Source organism: Malus sylvestris, chromosome 3 (genome assembly GCF_916048215.2).
Source record: "Malus sylvestris chromosome 3, drMalSylv7.2, whole genome shotgun sequence".
NCBI classification, from domain to species: domain Eukaryota; kingdom Viridiplantae; phylum Streptophyta; class Magnoliopsida; order Rosales; family Rosaceae; genus Malus; species Malus sylvestris.
Window position 1 is genome coordinate 3,863,030 of NC_062262.1, and position 19,595 is coordinate 3,882,624.

A 19,595-nucleotide genomic window follows, 5' to 3' on the forward strand; every position below is an offset into this window, starting at 1 on the left:
TTTTGTCGTATCAATAGCGACATTGTGTAACGTAAATAGTGTTGTGCCAAATCTGGCGTAACAATTGCATGTTGAACAGATTAGGAAGTTACTGGCACTTGTAGAAGTCGAGTTTGTTCATCATACAGTTGTCAAAATAATCGTTGCATGTAACGCTTGCCTGACCACCTGCCCCGAGCACGGACAAAAGTGCCCGGTGTATAAATTCATCTGTTTAGAAGTTCTTGATCACTTGAGTCTGAGAGTGGTTTGAATGCATGTTATGTGATGAGAATTTTGCCAGATTTGAAAGAGTTCTAGGGCTGTGAGTGTTCATTTGGTAATTTTACCTGCACTTTCCCATTTGCTTTTATCTCAAGTGCTGCATTGGCTCTCTCATAAGGTTTGTTCTCTTTTCTTTGCTCCAATCTGCCTTTCCTTCTATACAGAATCTGTACATAGCTGCATTTTTACCTGGTTGTTCGTAACATCTTTGTTTCGAGCTTCTAAAGTTCGGTTGGCGGGGTTTTTCGGTCCCGTTTTATTTTTCTTACTTTAATTTCAGTAGTTTTTCATTTGCCTGTATCCTTTAACCATTCTTGCTTCAAATTTTGAAGGTGCAAAAATGTACTTGTGCTGCAAAAGGAAGAAAAGGGGAGTAAAAGGAAGACTACCATGTGGCCTGTGTAGCATTCATCCTTATTCTCCTCTCCTTTTGCATGTACATGTTAACAATGGATCCTCAATGTAGGAGTTTGAAAATGAGCATACAATTGAGGGAGTGCTTCTTGAAGCACTTCTAAGAACAAGCGTTTTTGCTAGATGCACGTTCAAATTTGAATTAAAGGCTTAAATGTTCTTCTAAAAGTGCTTTTATTATTCGGAAACACTTCTGACTATTTCTATCAAAAGTTGTCTGAGATTTTTTTTTTTTTTTTTTTGGGTGCAATTTCAAGGCTTTTTTAGCTTTTCTGAAAACACTTCCAAACGGATACCTCTAGAAATCAAGAGTTGCGGTTATTTCAATAAATTATCATGGTAAAAATTTCAAGTTCTACTTTTCATCATAAGGAAATTTGTTTTAAGCCGTTAGTGTTTGGCCAAAGAAAAAAAACAGAAATAGTTTCACCTTGCAAACCTTCTCTCTTTGTTTAGGGAGAAATTTTCCAAAACTTACTATTATGTCTAAACATTTTTGCTAGAAGCACATTGAAATTTAATTACTATGTCTAAACATTTTGGCTAGATGAAATTTAATTAAAATCTAAAAAGTGCTTTTACAATCTAAATGTATGTCAAACACTGACGAATCGCTTGTTGTCAATAAAACATCGGGGTAAAAATTTCTAGTTCTACTTTTCATCAAAAGGAAGTTTGTTTCAAGACATTGTTGTTTGAAAAAAGCAAAATATTTTCACCTTGCCAACCTTCTCTTTGCGGTAAAACTAGCAACGAAAGTGACATCATAGGTGATGAGCTGTAAAATATTTTGGTAAAATATCTTGGAGCTGATGCTAATGTTACAAATGAATTGGTATTTTGCACTTCCGTACGGTTTTATAGTTAAAATGGTCTCTGAGATTGGTATAATTCTTCATTTTGGTCCCTAAGATTCGATAGAAGTGATTTCTAAGTTTGTACACCGTAAATTATTTTGGTCATTCCGAAAAAATTTATCAATATCTTTGTCAAATTGTCACGTGAACGACCATGTGACCACCTTTTTAAGGATATTTTTGTCAAATCAACTCATCTACTTAATGAGGATATTAAAATATTTTCATAGAATAAACAAAATGATTTACGGTGAACAAACTCAAAGATCGCTTCTATCGATTTTTAATGTCATGGATTAAAATGAGAAGTTATGCCAATCTCATAGAACTAAAAAGCCCCAAAATATTCATTTGTTGTTTTCCTCCCTCCATTCCACACAACAAGGTCACAACAATGGTAAAAAAATTCCTTTTCTATTACGTCCTAATTTACTTTTGCTTCAAACTTTACTTCACGTAAGTTTTCATGTTCTTTCTTTGTTCCTTTTTTATAGATTAATTTTAAAGAGAGTAACATAGAAAATAAAATTTCTTATAAAAGCTGATATGGGAATAGTAACAGAAAATTAGAAGTGAATTACATACACAAACTAAGTACAAACCTTTAATCAAAAATGAAACTTGAGAACACTGAATCGTGGGTTATGTCCGGTATTATTATAAGTTTAGTGGGCCTCCGGTTCTATTTTTTACTAAAAGTTTGTAACCGACCTTTTTTGTGCCCATTTTCTATATTACAAACGTGGGTTAAAATTAAAATGTATATGGTGCAATCCAGGGATGGAAATATGGGAGGGAAGTGAACTAGTTGAAGGGAGAAGGAAGAGTGCCCGAATATTGGCATTGAAGGAGGTTAAGAAGAACAAGGAAATCTCCAAATCCAAAGACAATGTCGGTAGAGAGAACGGTCAGACACCCGTTGCAGCAAAACCAGCAGCTTCTGGTGCCAAGAGGGGCCGAAAGCGCAAAAAACTTGAAGATGTTGGTCTATCTTCTCAACAGGTCGTTCTGTCCCTGCCCTACTCTTGCATTATGTATTTACATATATTCTTTGTATTGATATTGTTGATTGTGTATCAATAACATGTTGGTACTTATTGACAATGATATTGACACCTTAACGATACAGTACAGATAGTTTGTTCTCTAATAAAGAAACAATGTTCGTTTAAGTGAAGAACAAACGTATATATTTGCATATATAAATTGGAACTCTAGTTTATCTTGGATACTTATTTCAGCTGCAGGGTCCTTTCCATAAGTCGCAGCTCGGTAATCCTTCCCTTCTCATTTGCCGTTGCATGAAGGATTTTGAAGATCGAATACATGATGTCGATGCGATAAAGATCAGTGAGCCTCTTATTTCTAACATAGATTTTGTTTAATTCAAGATTTCCGAATGCAGTAACGTAGTTATTGTTCATGTTGCAGAACAACTGTTATCTACGCCATTGTCGGTGAAACAAGTCTGCGAGTACATCCTTAATACATTACAGAGGTGTGTGCACATTTTTTTCCCTCTTCTGCAATGCTTGAATAACTACTTGAAAAATTACTTAAGGACGTCGATTATTTACATACGATATGTATTTTTTTATCCTAATCTTTCTGCTTTACATAGGAGGGACACACATGATGCATTTGCTCAGCCTGTTGACCCTAACAAGGTTAGTTCTATACTTGTTGCCAAATTTTTCTCACATTTTTTTTTCATCTTTCTAATCAGAAAACAACGATATGTTTCTTGGTTTCCAAGGTAACAACCTATTACGCAATCATAAAAAATCCAATGGATTTCGGCACCGTGAGAGATAAACTTCATGCAGAAATGTATGCAACCCTGCAACAATTCAAGGTTCGTGCCAAAACAAACACTCTTCCTCCTTTCCTATTCTTTCCTCTTCTTCTTCTTGCAATTTGTGTTGCACCATCTTCAACTCTCCTTCGTATCCGGTGTCTTTCAAAAACCGGAAAAAATTACCACATCATCTTATGTTTTGAATTGCACCAAGTTGCATATGTAATTGGCGAAATTATGAACTTTTTTCTTTGAATTAACAGCGTGATGTGCTGCTGATACCCAAAAATGCAATTCACTTTAACGCAGAAGCCACCATATATTACCAAGAGGTAGGTTAATTTATTTAATTCTTCCTTTTCATCGGTTTTTTTTTTTTTTTTTTTTTTTTGTAATATAAACTACCATGAAAATCTTATTTTTCTTACCAGGCTCAAGGTATAAAAGATCTAGCCGACGAACTTTTCAGAACTCTGAGATGTGATCGACTACGTTTTCTGTTAAAATATTACTTCCATGAAATACTCTGCCCTCATGGAAATGGTGGAGATATACACTCAAAGTTTCTTGAACCAACTGGGAAGCCAAAGTTTCTTGAACCAACTGGCAAACCATGGCGCTTGTGTGGCTCATCCCTCAGAAGAGAAAAACAAGCAGATCCAAATCCTGGTAAGTATTGCAATGGCTTAGAGACTACTGATTAGAAGATAACTAGAACAGGCAGAATTCGAAGAATTTTTCTACCTTCATGCATTTTTATGGATGGAAAGGAAGCTAACCTGGTTTGCTTTTCCCTTGCTTTGGACAGGATTGAGAGATGGTAGGGACTCAAATTTAGCCGAAGCGCAGAGGCGTTACACTTATTGTACGCCTTCCAAAGAGAATGAATCTTTAATCTCAGCTGTCTACAATGCACCCAACAAATCACTTGTTCATGTAAGTTGCTATGATATAACCTCACCTGCAAAAGGAAGTACAGCAAGTTAGTTTTTTACACACAAGATTTTTCGTAACTTCTGCACGATATGTTTCATATGTACACAGAAAAGGACTTTTACTTGGCATGCAATTTGTTCCATGACCGAAGACTGATAGCCTGTCTGTATTCAGTTGTTCTCATAGAATTTTATGGAAGTGTTTGAAAAATGTTTTAACTTTGAGATTATGTACTGGTTTGGGCAAACTTGATATATAAGTATAAATAATTAAATATATAACTTGGTTGCTTCTTCTTGACAATGTAGATTGATGCTGGTTTAGGATACAAAGAAAGTCTCGTGCGGTTTGTTAAAAATTTGGGGCCAACAGCTCAAATGGTTGCTAAGAAGAAATTAGAAAGTCTAGTTGCAGCTCAGAATTGTCAGCCTCAGGCAACCCCTCCATTTCAGAACCAAAATTATCCTGCTTTCGCCCTATCTGCATCACCGGCACTTGGTCATCCTATTGGTGTTAATAGTTCTCAAATGACTCAAATGCAACATAATTCCCAGTATAACTTGCCAAAGGAAGTGAATGTTCCTTATTTTCTTGGTGATGCTTCTGCACAAGGATATGCCCCGGTTAGAGCCAGCCTATGCATCAATGAGGGTGCTTACAATAGAAACATGAATGCACCCGACACATCCAGAATAGACATGAAGGGTAATCTCATTGACCCGAAAGGGAAGGCACATGAGGAAGGATATACGTATAAAAAAGCTTTCCCGGAACGGATAGGTATTGATATAAACAAAATCATGGACTCCCCTAGTCTTACCAATGGTATAAGACTTCACAAGAGCAAAATGGAAGGCAGGCCTCATCAAAATCAGAACAGCAACGTTCAGTTGGAGTCGCACATTCGCGTTGTTAGAGATTTGGGTGGTCCTGAGACAAACAGCACAAAGTTTAGGACTGTGGATATGCTAGCAGAACGTAACAATGTAGGAAACCTGCAGCTGCTTCCGCAAGCTCGGATGTCTAGGACTGCATTGAATCAGTCGAGGCTGCAAGAGATCATGTCAAATACCAACACCTATCTCAGGACATCATCTTACTTGCCTTCACCCACTCCAGAGCTGTCGAGTTTGATCCAGACAACAACTTCCTTCAATGGTTTCGACGCTCAACTGAGTAGCAACTATGCAGCTAACTCTTTTCATGCAGGTCAGCTTCCTCAAAAGAATAACTATATAGCTAACCCTACACAGGCAGGTCAGCTCATGCCTCAATTTAACAGTCCCAATGCGGCGCAAGGTGTGCAAGAAATGAGTAGCTTTCCGAGCATGAAACTGAAGCTTGGTGAGGATCATAGTGCATTGGCAAAGAGTGACATGTTTATGAGGAGAGAACAAGGGGTGGAGTCACTGGCGGTTCAGGGAATAGTGAAGCCTCCTCCCTTGTACAATGCATTTGGTAGCCATGAAAGAGCTTCAACTCAATGGTACCAAAAGGAGCCTACTCCTGAACATCTTCTGCCCTGGCTGGTGGACTCTCAGCAGCCTAACTTGTCTCTTCAGCTGTGAGTTGAGCTATTAGAGGGACTCCTTTGAACTATCATCCTATGAATGTGGATCAAATGGACTTGTTTTGTATTTCTCCTTTGAATGTCCTTTGCCTTGTCGTAAGTTAGAGATAATTTTATGTTTTATGTTCTAGTGTGTGATGTCTTTCTTAGCGTTGTTCATCTATGTCGTCTCTGAACTGCTTTCGTAGCACCCCAGACTTATGTTTTATGTTCTAATGTGTAATGTCTTCATTTGTGTTCATCTATGTCCATCCCTTAGGGCTTCAATTTTTTATTTATTTATTAAACTGCAATACTCTATTTAATTTAATTTAATTTAAACTACGAGGAGGGAGATTCAAATTTGCCAGCATAGGTGAGCACACTACTTTAGCCAACTTGACTAAACCAAATTTGCTAGGCCTTCAATTTAAGTCCTCTTTTAAGGCTGAGCTTCAAATTGAATTTTTTCTTCACTCGCAGCTATAGTTCAAGAGTCTAAAAAATGAACGTTAAAATGATGAATTCTCGCAATGTGGCATCAAAAGACGCATAAGTTCTCAAAGAGGGCAAGTGAAAAGACAAAAAGCACTTATTCCTAGTGAAAGCCACTTCACCTGTAGATGGGCTGGCTCCTTCCCTCAACCTGATAGTTTAAGCTTTACAGTATTTATATTTTAATTTGGCTCGTGTGTACCATTCTAAGCAGATACTTAACCCTCCAATAACAAATAACAAGTAAAAGTTAATCATTAAACAACACATGCATGCTTTGCTATGCCCGTGAAACTTCACTTCGATTAGGAAGCTCGTTGCTGGGTTTATTGCTTATTGTTGGTATTATTTTGGACGGACATTAAAGACAGCTCCCTTGAGGGGCTGGGAGGTTGCAGATCTGTGAATTTTTATTGAGCGAACGGGTGGGTAGTTTAGATTAGGAAGCTTTGGGCATGGAGGTGCGGCTGTGATGGACTGATGGAGGGGATAAGGAAGAGCTTGTCATTTTTTAATTATATTTTTAGTTTTCAAAATATTATAATAGTTTTTAATAATATTTTGTACACATGGCAAGTAAGTGGGCCCAATCATGCCACATTAATGATCCTAACAGATTTTGTAAGATAACTAACGAAGATGGCAAAACAAAGCAAATTGAATTTCAGCAAGTAAAATGATAAAAATTAAATTTCAGAAATTAAAGTAAAATCGAAATGATGTTCCAAAAAGCATAACAAAAAAATAAGCCTAAAATTTATGCCTTAACTTACCGACATGTCAACATATTATACGATGTTGGCAGGCTGCCACCTCTTACTTTTTTTAGTCTTTAGCTCTCAGGGAGGGGGGACCATTACTGTACGTATCGTTTTCACTGACTAGGTTTGCAAGAGAGGACCACCTTTAGCTTACTTCACATGTCAATGAACTATTATGTAAAGGATGAAAGCAAAAGAGTTGAGAACACTTACTATTTTATGACCCCTAGGGTTGGAAGAGATGTTTTTGGTTCTGGATCTATCTTTTGCGGAGAGCTTTGATAAGTAGGTGTGATAACTTTTCCCTCCCTTGTGTGATATCTGGAAAGCACATAATGCATGCAGGTTTATAATTGCATTATTCACTTGGATACATTATTGACTCACGCGCTAACAATTTAAACTTCATAAGTTCAATATGTTGAAATGTCTCACATCGATCGTATCAATGAGAAAAGAAGAGTTTAAATATCTTAATCCTACTCCAACTAACACCGAGGCCTTTTGTGATAAAATCTCATACCTGACGGATTGTGTATGTGGTAATTACCAAATTAAGGACAATATCAGTGTTGTTGGAGTGTGCTTTTGACCTGTCTCTCTGATAATTCTACATGGTATCAGAGTCAAGGAGCGGGCTCGTACTGTACTACCATGTGATGAGTGGGTCCCCTTGACCCCGCACAATGATGGTGGGTCCCTTAGCCCCGCGTGTAGGGTGAGTCCCCTTGACTCTACGTGGTTGTCGATGTGTAGATCTTCCACGTGTGACCCACTACTTGGATCTCACGTGAGGAGGAAGAGTTTAAATATCCTAACCCCACTTCAACTAACCCCGAGGCCTTTTGTGATAAAATCTCACACCTGACAGATTGTGCAGGTGGTGATACGATATACCCACATAAAACTCATCAACCAATCTCCATAATCATATAGAAGTCGCAAACTTACAAGAGAAATTTCTCTCATAATTGAAGAGTATCATTAACAGTTTAAGCCGCGAAAGTCTAATAACTGTCTAACATGAATCATTCACTCTTTTGTTTCTCGTAGTGAACTATTTTCTTTTTGTTTTTCAAACTGGTAAGGTGGTCTATTCTTTCCTTGCCTATCTTGGTAATGAAATAGGTAGAACTAGGCATTAAGAAAGAAGCCAACGAAAGCAAAAAGATCAAGTTGTTGTCTAGTAATTCACTTCATCCACTATGGCACTGTTGGTTAATTTTCTAACGGTTTAACCTTTTGCAGCCCAACAATTGTTCATGCATCGTTTCAGCTCGAGTAAAATATGACCTTCCTTGCTAAAACCCGTCACAGAACGGGAGCTTCAAGCATACATTGAGGAAGCGCACACAAACAATCGAGGAGAAACTACAATTCCCTCTCTCGTTATATACAAATACAAGAGGTTCTCTCACTTCCAACCTCACTTCTTTCAAACCTAGCTGATCTCCCCGATTACTTGTTGTGAGAAAGACATTGTATACGAGTGACGTGAGAGAGTTCTCATAAGATTAATACATAGATATCTTGGGTATACAAGTAACTTCCTTGCCCAAATTGGTAATGAAATAGGTCGAGCTAGGCACTTAAGCTTCCAAGAAAGAAGTCTAAAGCAAGCAAAAAGATCCGTTGTCTTCTGGTAGATCACCTCATGCACTGAGCCAATTAGAGATTTCTTAGAATGACATCAACAACATAATAAAATAGGGCAACTGACAACATGGAAACACACCCCCATATAGAAAGAATATTAATTTTACTGTAAGTTAATCAAAAACCGTAACACATGCTCATTACTCGATAAATACAATTAAAAATCTACTTCACTTGTACTTTCATTATCTTTTTTTTGTGTACTTCCATTATCGACAACCAATGAACTGCTTATTTTAATTCACTTTAGATCTTCGCACACACGTACACATAGTATATGCATACCAACTTTTGAGCCCTAAAAAGGGGCTTTCCGCTCCATACAAACAAGAAAACCCTACTCACAACTAAATTTTTTAACACTGCTTGACTCATTACTTGTAAGGATCCAACAGAACTCACAACTTACAACTTGATAGGTGCAGGTAACAACTCGTTAAAATCACACCAAAAAACAGTTTTTATACGTGTCAGATAGTAATTTTCAGTTTAGGATGAATGACAATGACCTAAGAAGGAAGCCATGTTTCTTTCTTAATTTTTACCTCAATGGCTAACAAATTTGTGCAAAAATAATGCTCAAGAAATAGATTTTCTGCTGATAAAGACTAAAAGTAGATTGTGGGGTATGTGATATACAATAAAATACGGTGATCACGACTGCCAATGAAGCATGAAGTGCAACAATAGCATATAGCTCCAAGTTCCAACCTCTGCAATTCTGAGAGACTGAGAGACTGCGTTTAGCCCCACTAGACGTAGACATGAGGCGGGTTTTAAGATGCCAAAACGCATGCCATAAAATTTCACTTTCTAATTATGATTCGTTGCCAAACATTGCCAAAAGAATAAAGACAACCAACCACAGCCTCCATATTTCCCCAACATAAAACATGCACCTGTAAATTGTAAAGCACCAAATGAAAAGCTCCTTCTCCTGGCGAGGGTTCAGTTGACACGGCTCGACTAGTACGTTCTCTAGTAACATGTTTTTAACTGTCTAGTTTTTACTAAAAATAATAATCTATAAGCACAGGAGAGAAGTTTTGATACAATGGGAATATATATACCTACATACTCTCTCTCTAGTAGCATGTTCTTTTACCCTTTCATTTACCTGTTGGAGAGAAACTTCCATACAACGGGGTATACTCATCATCTCGCTCTAGCAGCATGTTTTTAGCCCTAAGTTTTTACTAAAAATAAGTCTCCAGATCTCACTCATCCAGTCTAGTGTGATAGTCCAAGTGGTTAGTACGAAAAAGAGGGGAATGATGGCAGGACAGGAAAGTTCTTTTTCCCTCGACAATCATTTTGTTCAATTCAATGGAAATGTTTTGAAGGGAGGAAGAAGTTCCCTCTCCATTAAAGTTCCATGCCCACTAATTTCATAGAGTTGATCAGCCTCTTTCTCTTATTTCCTACTACCTGCAACCAAAATATATGTATACAACCAAAAACGTACACTAAATTTGTTGTCGAATTTCAAATGGTGTCACATCATCCATTGTAATAGATATAGCACCCCTGACCTATTAAGTTTAACTTCAGCATGTTCAAAATGCACAAACATAAATTGTGGTGTAGAAAATTATGAAAATTAACGGAGAGCACTGTAATTATAGTATCAGTAGAGACATCAGACATAATTTAATTCACCTGAGGAATATGTAACAAAACAATGCAGAGATAAACACAGTTCTGATCACTAAATACATCATGAAAAGAAATGGTTAGGTAAACAATGTATACAACAAAGAAGATAGTAAAAGGGAGCTCCCTTCAGTCCAAGCACAGAGAAGAAAAGAATGAAATTTATCTCCCGCATCATTCACACATTCGCAGTAGAAATATCCACTCCTTTTCTACTGAGTTTGAATGAATGAGTCGGCAGCTAATTCAAACCCTTTGCCCTTCCGTGAGTGGACTGAAGAAAGCTCACTTAAACCATCTCTAAGAACACATAATACACATGATTCCAACAATATTTACTGCTCCATGAAAACTATTATTCAAAGGGATGAAAAATGGAAACAAACATTTTGGTACGTTTATGCTAATTCAGAAGGGGGTAAAACAAGAAAGACCAACAGGAAGACTCGATTTTCTCTCTTTTTCACTAATGACCAGCTAATTGAACAAAATGTTATTATGATGTCGTTGCAATTCCAAGTACATTTTTGCCTATGATGCAACCATATAAACTTAATAAGGTTTCCCTGAATCATTTTGAAGTCTAATTAATAAACGAAAACAAGCAAATGACAAGTTAAAAAGTGATCACAGTATTCACTAGTGCTTCCTTGGATGGAATTTGTGTATGCAGATGACTAGCATTCGAATTTCATGTTCAAGTATATTCCATTAATAGTTATTACTGAAATGTTATAGGAATCCTGAAAGCAATAATATTAATTCTTACTTAACTTAATTACAGAATTCCTGCAAGCAGAACTATTATTTATATAACTGAAATCTTACCGAAATTCTGGCAGCAGAAATGTTCAAATCTAACCTAAAATCCTATTACTTTAATGTTACAGAGCTCTTAAAACCCAATTAACATATCTGTAATTTTTTTGGGTAATTCCTGTATATATTCTCAAATAGGTGTAGAGATTATACAAATTACCAGAAAATAGTGTCGAATTCTGACTTTCCATGACTTATAATGTATGTCCAAGACTTGCTTTCTCTCCATTTCTTCTGTTTTCCACTTACACATAATTAGAACCAGATAATTTAAAGCGGGGGAGTAACTTCTTTTTATTCAGATCTCAAAGTTAGTATGTGCATAAACCCTGACCCCAAGTAAATATAATCCCACTACTATGCACCAAAGATTCACAACCACCAAAAACATCAGATCATATATCATCGCCTTAGATGCCCTATGAATTACTCTTAACAATATATATATGTATATGTATATAATATACAAAGATGGTATAACAGCTTTCATCACCACAATTTAGTAAAATTAAAGATTAAAATTAGTAAAGATTGTGTAACAGTTCTTCTACGAGAACCTCATCGTCAAATTAAGGAGCTTTTTAGAGATTAGGAGGGAACAAATAAATAAAATGGTGTGAGAAAGACCAACTTATCAAAAATGAAGCAAACACATACCTGATAGACTGAAGGACTAAAAGACTTTCAGACTTACTAAGAATATAACCTCCACAGAAACGTCCTTACAACTTCACCAAAAAGTAAATCCTTGCAATTCAACCTCCATCAGCAGCCGCACTGTGTATAAGTCTGTGATGATACATTCAGAAGAATTGAAGAAACGCAGACACAGATAAATAGACAAAACCCATGAATAATTAAATAACACTATTAAGAAGAAAAAAGATAATTAATCGAAAAGAGTGATGCAAAAATCAAGGAGGGAGAGGGAGGAGGGAGAGGGAAAATGGGGGGAAGGAGGAGAGGAAGTGTCGCTGTCTTTCATGGGAATCAGAGAAGGGAAAACGATATATTGGAGATCTCTCTATCTACCTGATCTCTCTACACAAATCTGGCAAAAGCACTGGTGTTTGTGTGTTACTATATACCAAAAGAATAAAAGTAAAAAAAAATAAAAATAAAAAAGTGAAAAGTGGTATTTTTTTTTCTTTCCTTTTCTTATTGTTACTAGTATTTACTCATTCAACATGGATACGCTACAATACAAGGCTCCCTATCTCTTCTCCATCTCCAGATATATCACCACAGACTCAGAGAGATGATTATGCCACTGATATATACAGCTCATCCTCTCCACTACTGTGTGGAGAAGAAATAGGTGGTGGGGTTTCTTTGACCATAGCTTTGCTTGCTTCTCTCTCTCTCTCTCTCTCTCTCTCTCTCCCTCTCTCCCGTCTACTACTGTCTGTTGCACTAGTATCTAGGTCTAAATCTTCTCTCAGTATTTGTAGGGCAGAAGTACTCTATATATAGGGTTTGAGGTCACAGATGTGTCCGGCAGAGAAAGTCAGGGTCTCATACTCGTTGAGTCATTCTGAATATCGAAATGACTTAACTACCCCTCACCCTACTCCCCCATCGTATTTTATTTACACTAGCCGTCATATGCATAAGACATTTTCTGAATCACGGTATGTTATGCATAATTTACACGTTATAAATGTATTTATATGTATAAATTGCTTCAATAATTTTTTTATGACAAAAAGAAAGTTAAATATTTGAAGTAAATAAAGAATATTAGATCATGCTAGAATAAACCTCATAAACAAATCAAAGCAGTTGAATCCAATCCTTAGTGTATATAACATCGTTTGTTAAAAAAAATAATCATTTGACAACTAATTGAATCACATTATTATGCGCATAAAAAACCTTTTTTATCATCAGCAATACGCGTCTCTTAAGATGTTTTGAACGTGTTTAAAAATAGAGAAAATAATATTTAATAAACAGTTAATTGAATCACATTATTATTAATCTATTGTAAGGCTAAGACCACCCCATTCCCCTTAGTGCAGATAATATTGTTTGTTCAAAGAACAAAAAAAACAATCATTTGACAACTAATTGAATCACATTTTTATGCGCGTGCAAAAGACTTTTTTTATAACTGGCACAACGCGCCTCTTAAGATGTTTTGAACGTGTTTAAAAATAAAGAAAATAATATTTAATAAACACCTTATTGAATCACATTATTGTGAGGCTAAGGCCATCCCCCTACACCTTAGTGTAGATAATATCGTTTGTTAAAAAAAAAAACAATCATTTGACAACTAATTGCATCACATTATTATGCACGTACGAATGACCTCTTTTATAGCCGGCATTACACACTTCTTAAGATGTTGGAACGTGTTTAAAAAAGATAAAATAATATTTAATAAATAATTGATTGAATCATATTATTACTAGTCTATTGTGAGATACTAAAAAAATGTACAAAAAGAATTCATTATTAAAAAACATTGTTTATATGACGAAAATACCCCTGCATTATTTTGGGTTGCTTCTAAATTTTTTTGTTTGGGAGACATTTTTATCCAAAACATTTTGGTGAAGCCTGTGACCCCAAAAGAGGCTGTTGGCGTTATATATAGAGATACCATGTAGGTCCAACTAGAATACCACGATGACTGATATTGTATTTGACCACACATACAATATGCCTTCTCTATAAGAACAACTTACATGTAATGAGTTTATCATTATGTGGCATCCCAATAAATGTCATGTATTTTTTTTTTTCGAAAATCAATTCGTGTGTTGAAAAACCTGCATCTGTCATTATACTATAAGAATGTGATGCTATAGTGGTCGTGAACATTTTTCATGTAAGTCATTTTCTTTTTTCTACGACTAAAACTCAACTCGAGTCTTCCTTAATTTTTTTAAATCCAAATGTTGTCACTTAACTCTTTAAAACTTAACTTGAGTCTCATTTTGCCTCCTATCGTCAAAGTTTGTTACAAATCCGTTAAAATTGTCTATGTGACACAAATAGATTCATTGTTGCTAGGGTTGTAAACCAGCTCGAAATAGCTCAAGCTTGTGACAGGTTTGACTCTTATTTGGTTCGTGGAAGCTCAGTTCATGAAAGAACAAGCCAAGTGTATCATTTGACTCGTAAGGCTTGTGAGCAACTTATTTATTTTTTACGAGATAGTTTAAACTAGATTCTACTCTAACAAGTTTGCTTGGATGAAATATCACGTTCAAGCTTTTGCTTTTGGATAATTATATATATTTACTATTCTTCTAACTTTAGATTGATTATCTTCACTTTTAGTTTTCTTTTAGATGGAGATCGATATTATGTCCCTTCATTGTATTTTGTTTTTAAGGAAATTACAGGTGTGGAAAAAGAAAGATACTATTTTAAAGTATTATTTTTGAAAATTTTATGTCATACTGTTTATTTATTTATATATATGGACTTGTTATTATCATTTTAAAAATCTAATTATGCACCCCAAATTTATTATATTTAGAAAGAAAAAAATACTCTTAATTATGAGAAGTGCACAATTGATTTTTAGAGTGACAATTTTAATTCTCTCTCTCTCTCTCTCTCTCTCGATATATATATATATATATATATATATATATATATATATATATATATATATATATATATATAATATTATTCACTGTGTTGGCATGTCGTGAAGTTTTGTTGCAGACATCTTATTGCTTTAAATAGCTCGGACTAGCTTGAGCTCCGTATTGAATTTTGAAGTTTTTAAGCTTACTCGAGCTTGGATAGGAGCTAGCCAAGTCTATCTTGAGCTCTAAAAAATGAAACAAGCCAAGGTTGAGCAATGTGATATCCAGTTTGGCTCAGGTCGTTACCGTAGTTTAATTTTTGAGATGTGTGTCACATTTCTCCAAAAAAATATTTATTAGAATTATGTTTCTCTTATTTTGAAATTAAAAAAATCTAGTTTATATTTATTTTTACAATGTGGCACACATCTCAGCTATAATGGGTTGGACTGTATGGAATAAAGTGAGATATGATGAATTTTAAGAAATTAAATGACCAAATTTGAGTTTCAAAAAAATAAGTGACACTTGAGTTGAGTTTTAAGGATGCTAATGAAATCAAGCCTATATAATTTTTGGCTTATTTGTTGATTTTCCCCTCAAATTTGTAAGGCGTTGTCAATTCCCCCCCCCCTCCCCCGAACTTTAGTTTTAGTCAATTACTCTTATGAATTCTTATAATTAGTCAAATTCCCCAAGCCGTTAGATTTCCTAATTTCTCATCTGATATTCCGTCCATCCTGAACAAAGATGTATTTTTATAGGGAGACTGACTTACTCAACTCAACTCACCACAACCTCATCCGCCTCCTCCAAATACCTTACGAGCCCTTTGATTTTCTATGCTTCTAATTCCACTCCTGCAAAATTCCCCACTGAATTCGACAGTTAAATCCCATTTCCAATTCTTTCCACCCCACATCTCTAAACCTCAATCTCTCTCCCAAAACCACCTCCAAAAATCTACTTCCACCAATTAACACCCAAATCCCAACTTGCCCACCACCCTATGCTTCTTTTCTCTGCAACCACCCCACCAACACCCATCAATTTCCACTTTTACCCACCTCTTTTCCCCTTATTTCCACAAACTCCCACATCCCTCAAACCCAACGCCACTTCCATTCCCTAATCCCCATGACCTCTTCACCATTAACGCCTTCATGCCCCATCCCTCCAAAACTCCAGAAACCCCTCTCCTCACTGCCTACTACGTCACGTCACTCCGGCTTCAATGGCGACCCCAATTCCAATTCCATTATCCCTCGACGTCCTTCGTCGCCTCCCAGCTTCCACCTCCCTCGTCAACTTCTTGCAGAAGTTCGAGAAGGACCAGAAGATCGTGCTCCCCAACCCCTACTTCCAGAAACTTTGTGTTCAACAATTATACCTCTTTTGCCAAATTATTGACCTTGATGCTCTCTCTCGGTCAGTTTGGCTTTGGTGAGTGGCCAAATTACTTTTATGCCCTATAGAATTTTTTGGCGTTGACAGAGATCGATGAAATATTTGACGGAAAATTAGAAAATCTAACAGTATGGGGGATTTCGGCCAGTTATAATAGTTTAGGGAGGTAATTAACTAAAATTAAATTTCATGGAGAAAATTGACAGCTACTTACAAGTTTGAGGGGGAAATCAACAAATACCTCATATAATTTTTTTTTTGTCAATATAGGTTGTTGATTATAATGTTTTCATCTTTTGGAAATAAAAATTGTGTCTTTTCATCTCTGTTATCGATCACTGTTTCTTATGTATTTCAATAAATTATGGGTGGTTGAAATGTTTTATTCAAGCTTACTATTTGTGGATCATGCAGTCATATTTTATACAGAATAAAGGATGAGAGAATGTATTACTGTTGTAAACGAATCCAAGTATTTACAAGGAAGTCTTTCTTTAGATAAAAGTTCAGTAAGGTTTTGAGTCCATCGATTTTAAATGTACTTGGAGTTCATCGATTGTGTCAGATTTTCTTCTTTTGGGATCCATTTGAACAAGAGGAGTATTTGTTTGTACTTAAATGTTGCTCCAAGTTTATCAATAAATTTGGTGGAGGAGAGACGGGCCGAGGATTTCTGTAATGATCCTTTCTTCTTTGGAGAAAGGGAAAGTGCCCCGCACTTAACCATTGCCCAAGTGCTAATTTTGCATAATCTTTCTCCAATTAAGGAAAAAAATGTTGCACCATACTCATTTTCCCTTGAAAAGGATAATTACTTACCGATTATAATATCAACTTACCGATTACAATATCGACTGAAATTTATAAAATTAAAAAAAAAAAGATAGACAAATAAAAATTAGTACAAACAACAACAACAACAACAACAACAACAACAAAGCATTTTCCCACTAAGTGGGGTCGGCTAAATGAATCCTAGAACGCCATTGCGCTCGGTTATGTGTCATGTCCTCCGTTAGATCCAAGTACTCTAAGTCTTTTCTTACGGTCTCTTCCAAAGTTTTCTCAGATCTTCCTCTACCCCTTCAGCCCTGAATCTCTGTCCCGTAGTCACATCTTTGAACCGGAGTGTCAGTAGGCCTTATTTGCACATGTCCAAACCACCGTAACCAATTTTCTTTCATCTTTCCTTCAATTTCAGCTACTCCTACTTTACCTCGGATATCCTCATTCCTAATCTTATCCTTTCTCGTGTGCCCACACATCCAACGAAGCATCCTCATCTCTGCTACACCCATTTTATGTACGTGTTGACGCTTCACCGTGCAACATTCTGTGTCATACAGTATCACTGGCCTTATTGCCGTCCTATAAAATTTTCTCTTGAGCTTCAGCGGCATACGGCGGTCACATACCACGCCGGATGTACTCTTCCACTTCATCCATCCAGCTTGTATTTTATGGTTGAGGTCTCCATCTAATCTCTGTTCTTTTGCAAGAAAATTGAAAAACAAAAAAAGGAAATGGCCCATACAGGTTGTTATAGATTCATTTTCATAAAGATTCGACGTAACCTAGGAGCGCCGACTGTCGACTACCTGACGCCCTCCCCCTCCTCCTTTATCCGGGCTTAGGACCGGCAATGTAAGATAAACTTACACAGGCGGAGTTACAAATAAAAATTAGTAAGACCAAGAAAATTAACAACAATATAACTATTGATCCATGCACTCTAATAGAGATGAGTTCACTATATCTATGAAACTCATATGTATTAGAGAGTGTGTTAACATGCGTATTAGCAGACGTATAAATAACAAATGTCACGTTTAACTCTTGCATAGTGCAATAAGTATATAGTTGTTAAACGTTGGTTGGGTCCATTGGGAGACCTAGTCCAGGATTCCCTGAGAGAATATGTCTGTCTGATCCATGTCCTCGTCTCCTCGCAAAAGGACCCTCAGATATGATGATTCCTCTATAGCTAAGGCAAACAAGTAAGCACGATCATGTGTGGTTATGTCTTCATGTGCAAGAGTATACCAGCACAATGTTTCAAAGTTGAACCGATCGACAAGTCTTTAATTAATTTTCTTATAATTTGACACCAAAATAATGGAGTTTGCCACCGCAGTCAGAGCCACCCCATGTTTGTTTGTCTGGGAAAAGGGTGGCCACTGGCCACGCCACCCTCCCTTTACCTACCATTTTCATATTTCATTCACACCAGCGCCACCACAATCCAACAACAACAAAACATGTGCACATTCAAAGTACTTATATATTCCCTTCATTTCTATTAGCAAAGGATAATAAAGAAAATTAAGGTTTCGCCGTAAAATTAATTGACAATTATATGAAGAGTAATTTAATTCTTTACAAATCTTTGTATGGTTCACTAATGTGGGATTTTGTCCTCACATTCCCACATGTCTCCTCACGTGTGACGAATTTGCAAGTCTAATACATGGATACAAATTGGGTGACATGAAGCACGTGTGGCCAATGGCTTTACATGTGAGCCAACCTGGCTCTGATCTCATGAAGAAAGTCGAGGTTCCATTATAAAACCAATTAGCAATATGAAGAGTAGTTCAACTATTTATAAGCCATTGCATGGTTTGATCTCTCATTACTGTGGGACATTGTCCCCAAGCACATTCTCACATATATAAGTCTAAATGTGCAATGTACATTGTCGATCGAGTTTAGTAGCCCAAATTTTTAACTAAATAGGATATTAAAATGATTCCTTGTATATGAAGGTTAATCGACCCTGGACCTAACTGGCACACCCTACTCATGAGTAGGTAGCAAATAAAATATATAAAATGTGCAATATACATCAATACACATCAAAATATATGTCACATTTTCTGTATACTATTCTCTTCAAGTCGAGTGTGTACAGGACTGAAGAATTGTTTTTAATTTCAACTAGTAAATAATTGATAAGAGTATTGTTACACAAGTAGCATGTCAATGTCGTCTTATATATAAAAGGTGGACTTAAAATCAATTAACATGATCAATGATGCTTCTCTTTTTAATGTTTAAAATTAGTTAAAATTTGAATCAGTTTTCTCATCCGAAAACAATAAACAAACATGCTATATTCTTATCGATAAACATATATTTCGTATGGACACTTTATATTTTGAGTATGTTGTGTTGAACACGTAGATGAAGCATAGAACATGAATTTTAGAGTGTGCTTTGACTTTTAAACACAGCTAAAAAATTGACATGACATGTTTGGAGTCAGTTTATCATTATTTTGAAAATATCAGGGGCCAAACTGAAACTTTAAACAACTATATGGTCAAATTAAAATAGTTAAGCATTCTTTTAAATATCCAAACCCATCTTTCTATTGTCACTTTATCTATTTGAACCAGTACATTGATATTTGAGTGTATGATATACAACGATATTTTA

At 36.0% G+C, this 19,595-nt stretch overlaps 1 protein-coding gene and 1 long non-coding RNA gene across 4 annotated transcripts; one reads left to right on the forward strand and one right to left on the reverse strand.

Annotated features, from left to right (window-relative positions):
* The first annotated feature begins 40 nt into the window (after positions 1-40).
* LOC126615649 (uncharacterized) lies at positions 41-6,080 on the forward strand. Of its 3 annotated transcripts, none has more exons than XM_050283511.1 (10): positions 41-382; positions 597-2,537; positions 2,777-2,885; positions 2,967-3,033; positions 3,157-3,202; positions 3,292-3,390; positions 3,597-3,665; positions 3,765-4,002; positions 4,142-4,269; positions 4,578-6,080. In XM_050283511.1, exons 2-10 carry the CDS (start codon positions 2,316-2,318, stop codon positions 5,835-5,837), a joined length of 2,238 nt encoding a protein of 745 aa, XP_050139468.1. In that variant the 5' UTR covers positions 41-382; positions 597-2,315; the 3' UTR covers positions 5,838-6,080. The 3 variants fall into 3 exon arrangements, with proteins under 3 accessions (XP_050139468.1, XP_050139467.1, XP_050139470.1); XM_050283510.1 differs by having other exon boundaries at positions 2,314-2,537; XM_050283513.1 differs by having other exon boundaries at positions 41-2,537; positions 2,783-2,885.
* Positions 3,327-12,627, reverse strand: LOC126615651 (uncharacterized). Its single transcript, XR_007620877.1, has 5 exons — positions 7,288-12,627; positions 7,087-7,194; positions 4,113-4,294; positions 3,762-3,999; positions 3,327-3,492 (listed from the first exon to the last, which is right to left on the reverse strand). It is a non-coding gene; the product is annotated as an uncharacterized LOC126615651 (long non-coding RNA).
* Between the last annotated feature and the right edge of the window lie 6,968 nt (positions 12,628-19,595).

Excerpts from the sequence above, each read along its gene's own strand:
- LOC126615649 (XM_050283511.1), top strand. The coding sequence starts at position 2,316 with ATGGAAATATGGGAGGGAAGTGAACTAGTTGAAGGGAGAAGGAAGAGT. Across the intron at positions 3,391-3,596 it reads CAACCCTGCAACAATTCAAG|CGTGATGTGCTGCTGATACC; the intron begins GTTCGTGCCAAA and ends TTGAATTAACAG. Across the intron at positions 4,270-4,577 it reads CCAACAAATCACTTGTTCAT|ATTGATGCTGGTTTAGGATA; the intron begins GTAAGTTGCTAT and ends TTGACAATGTAG.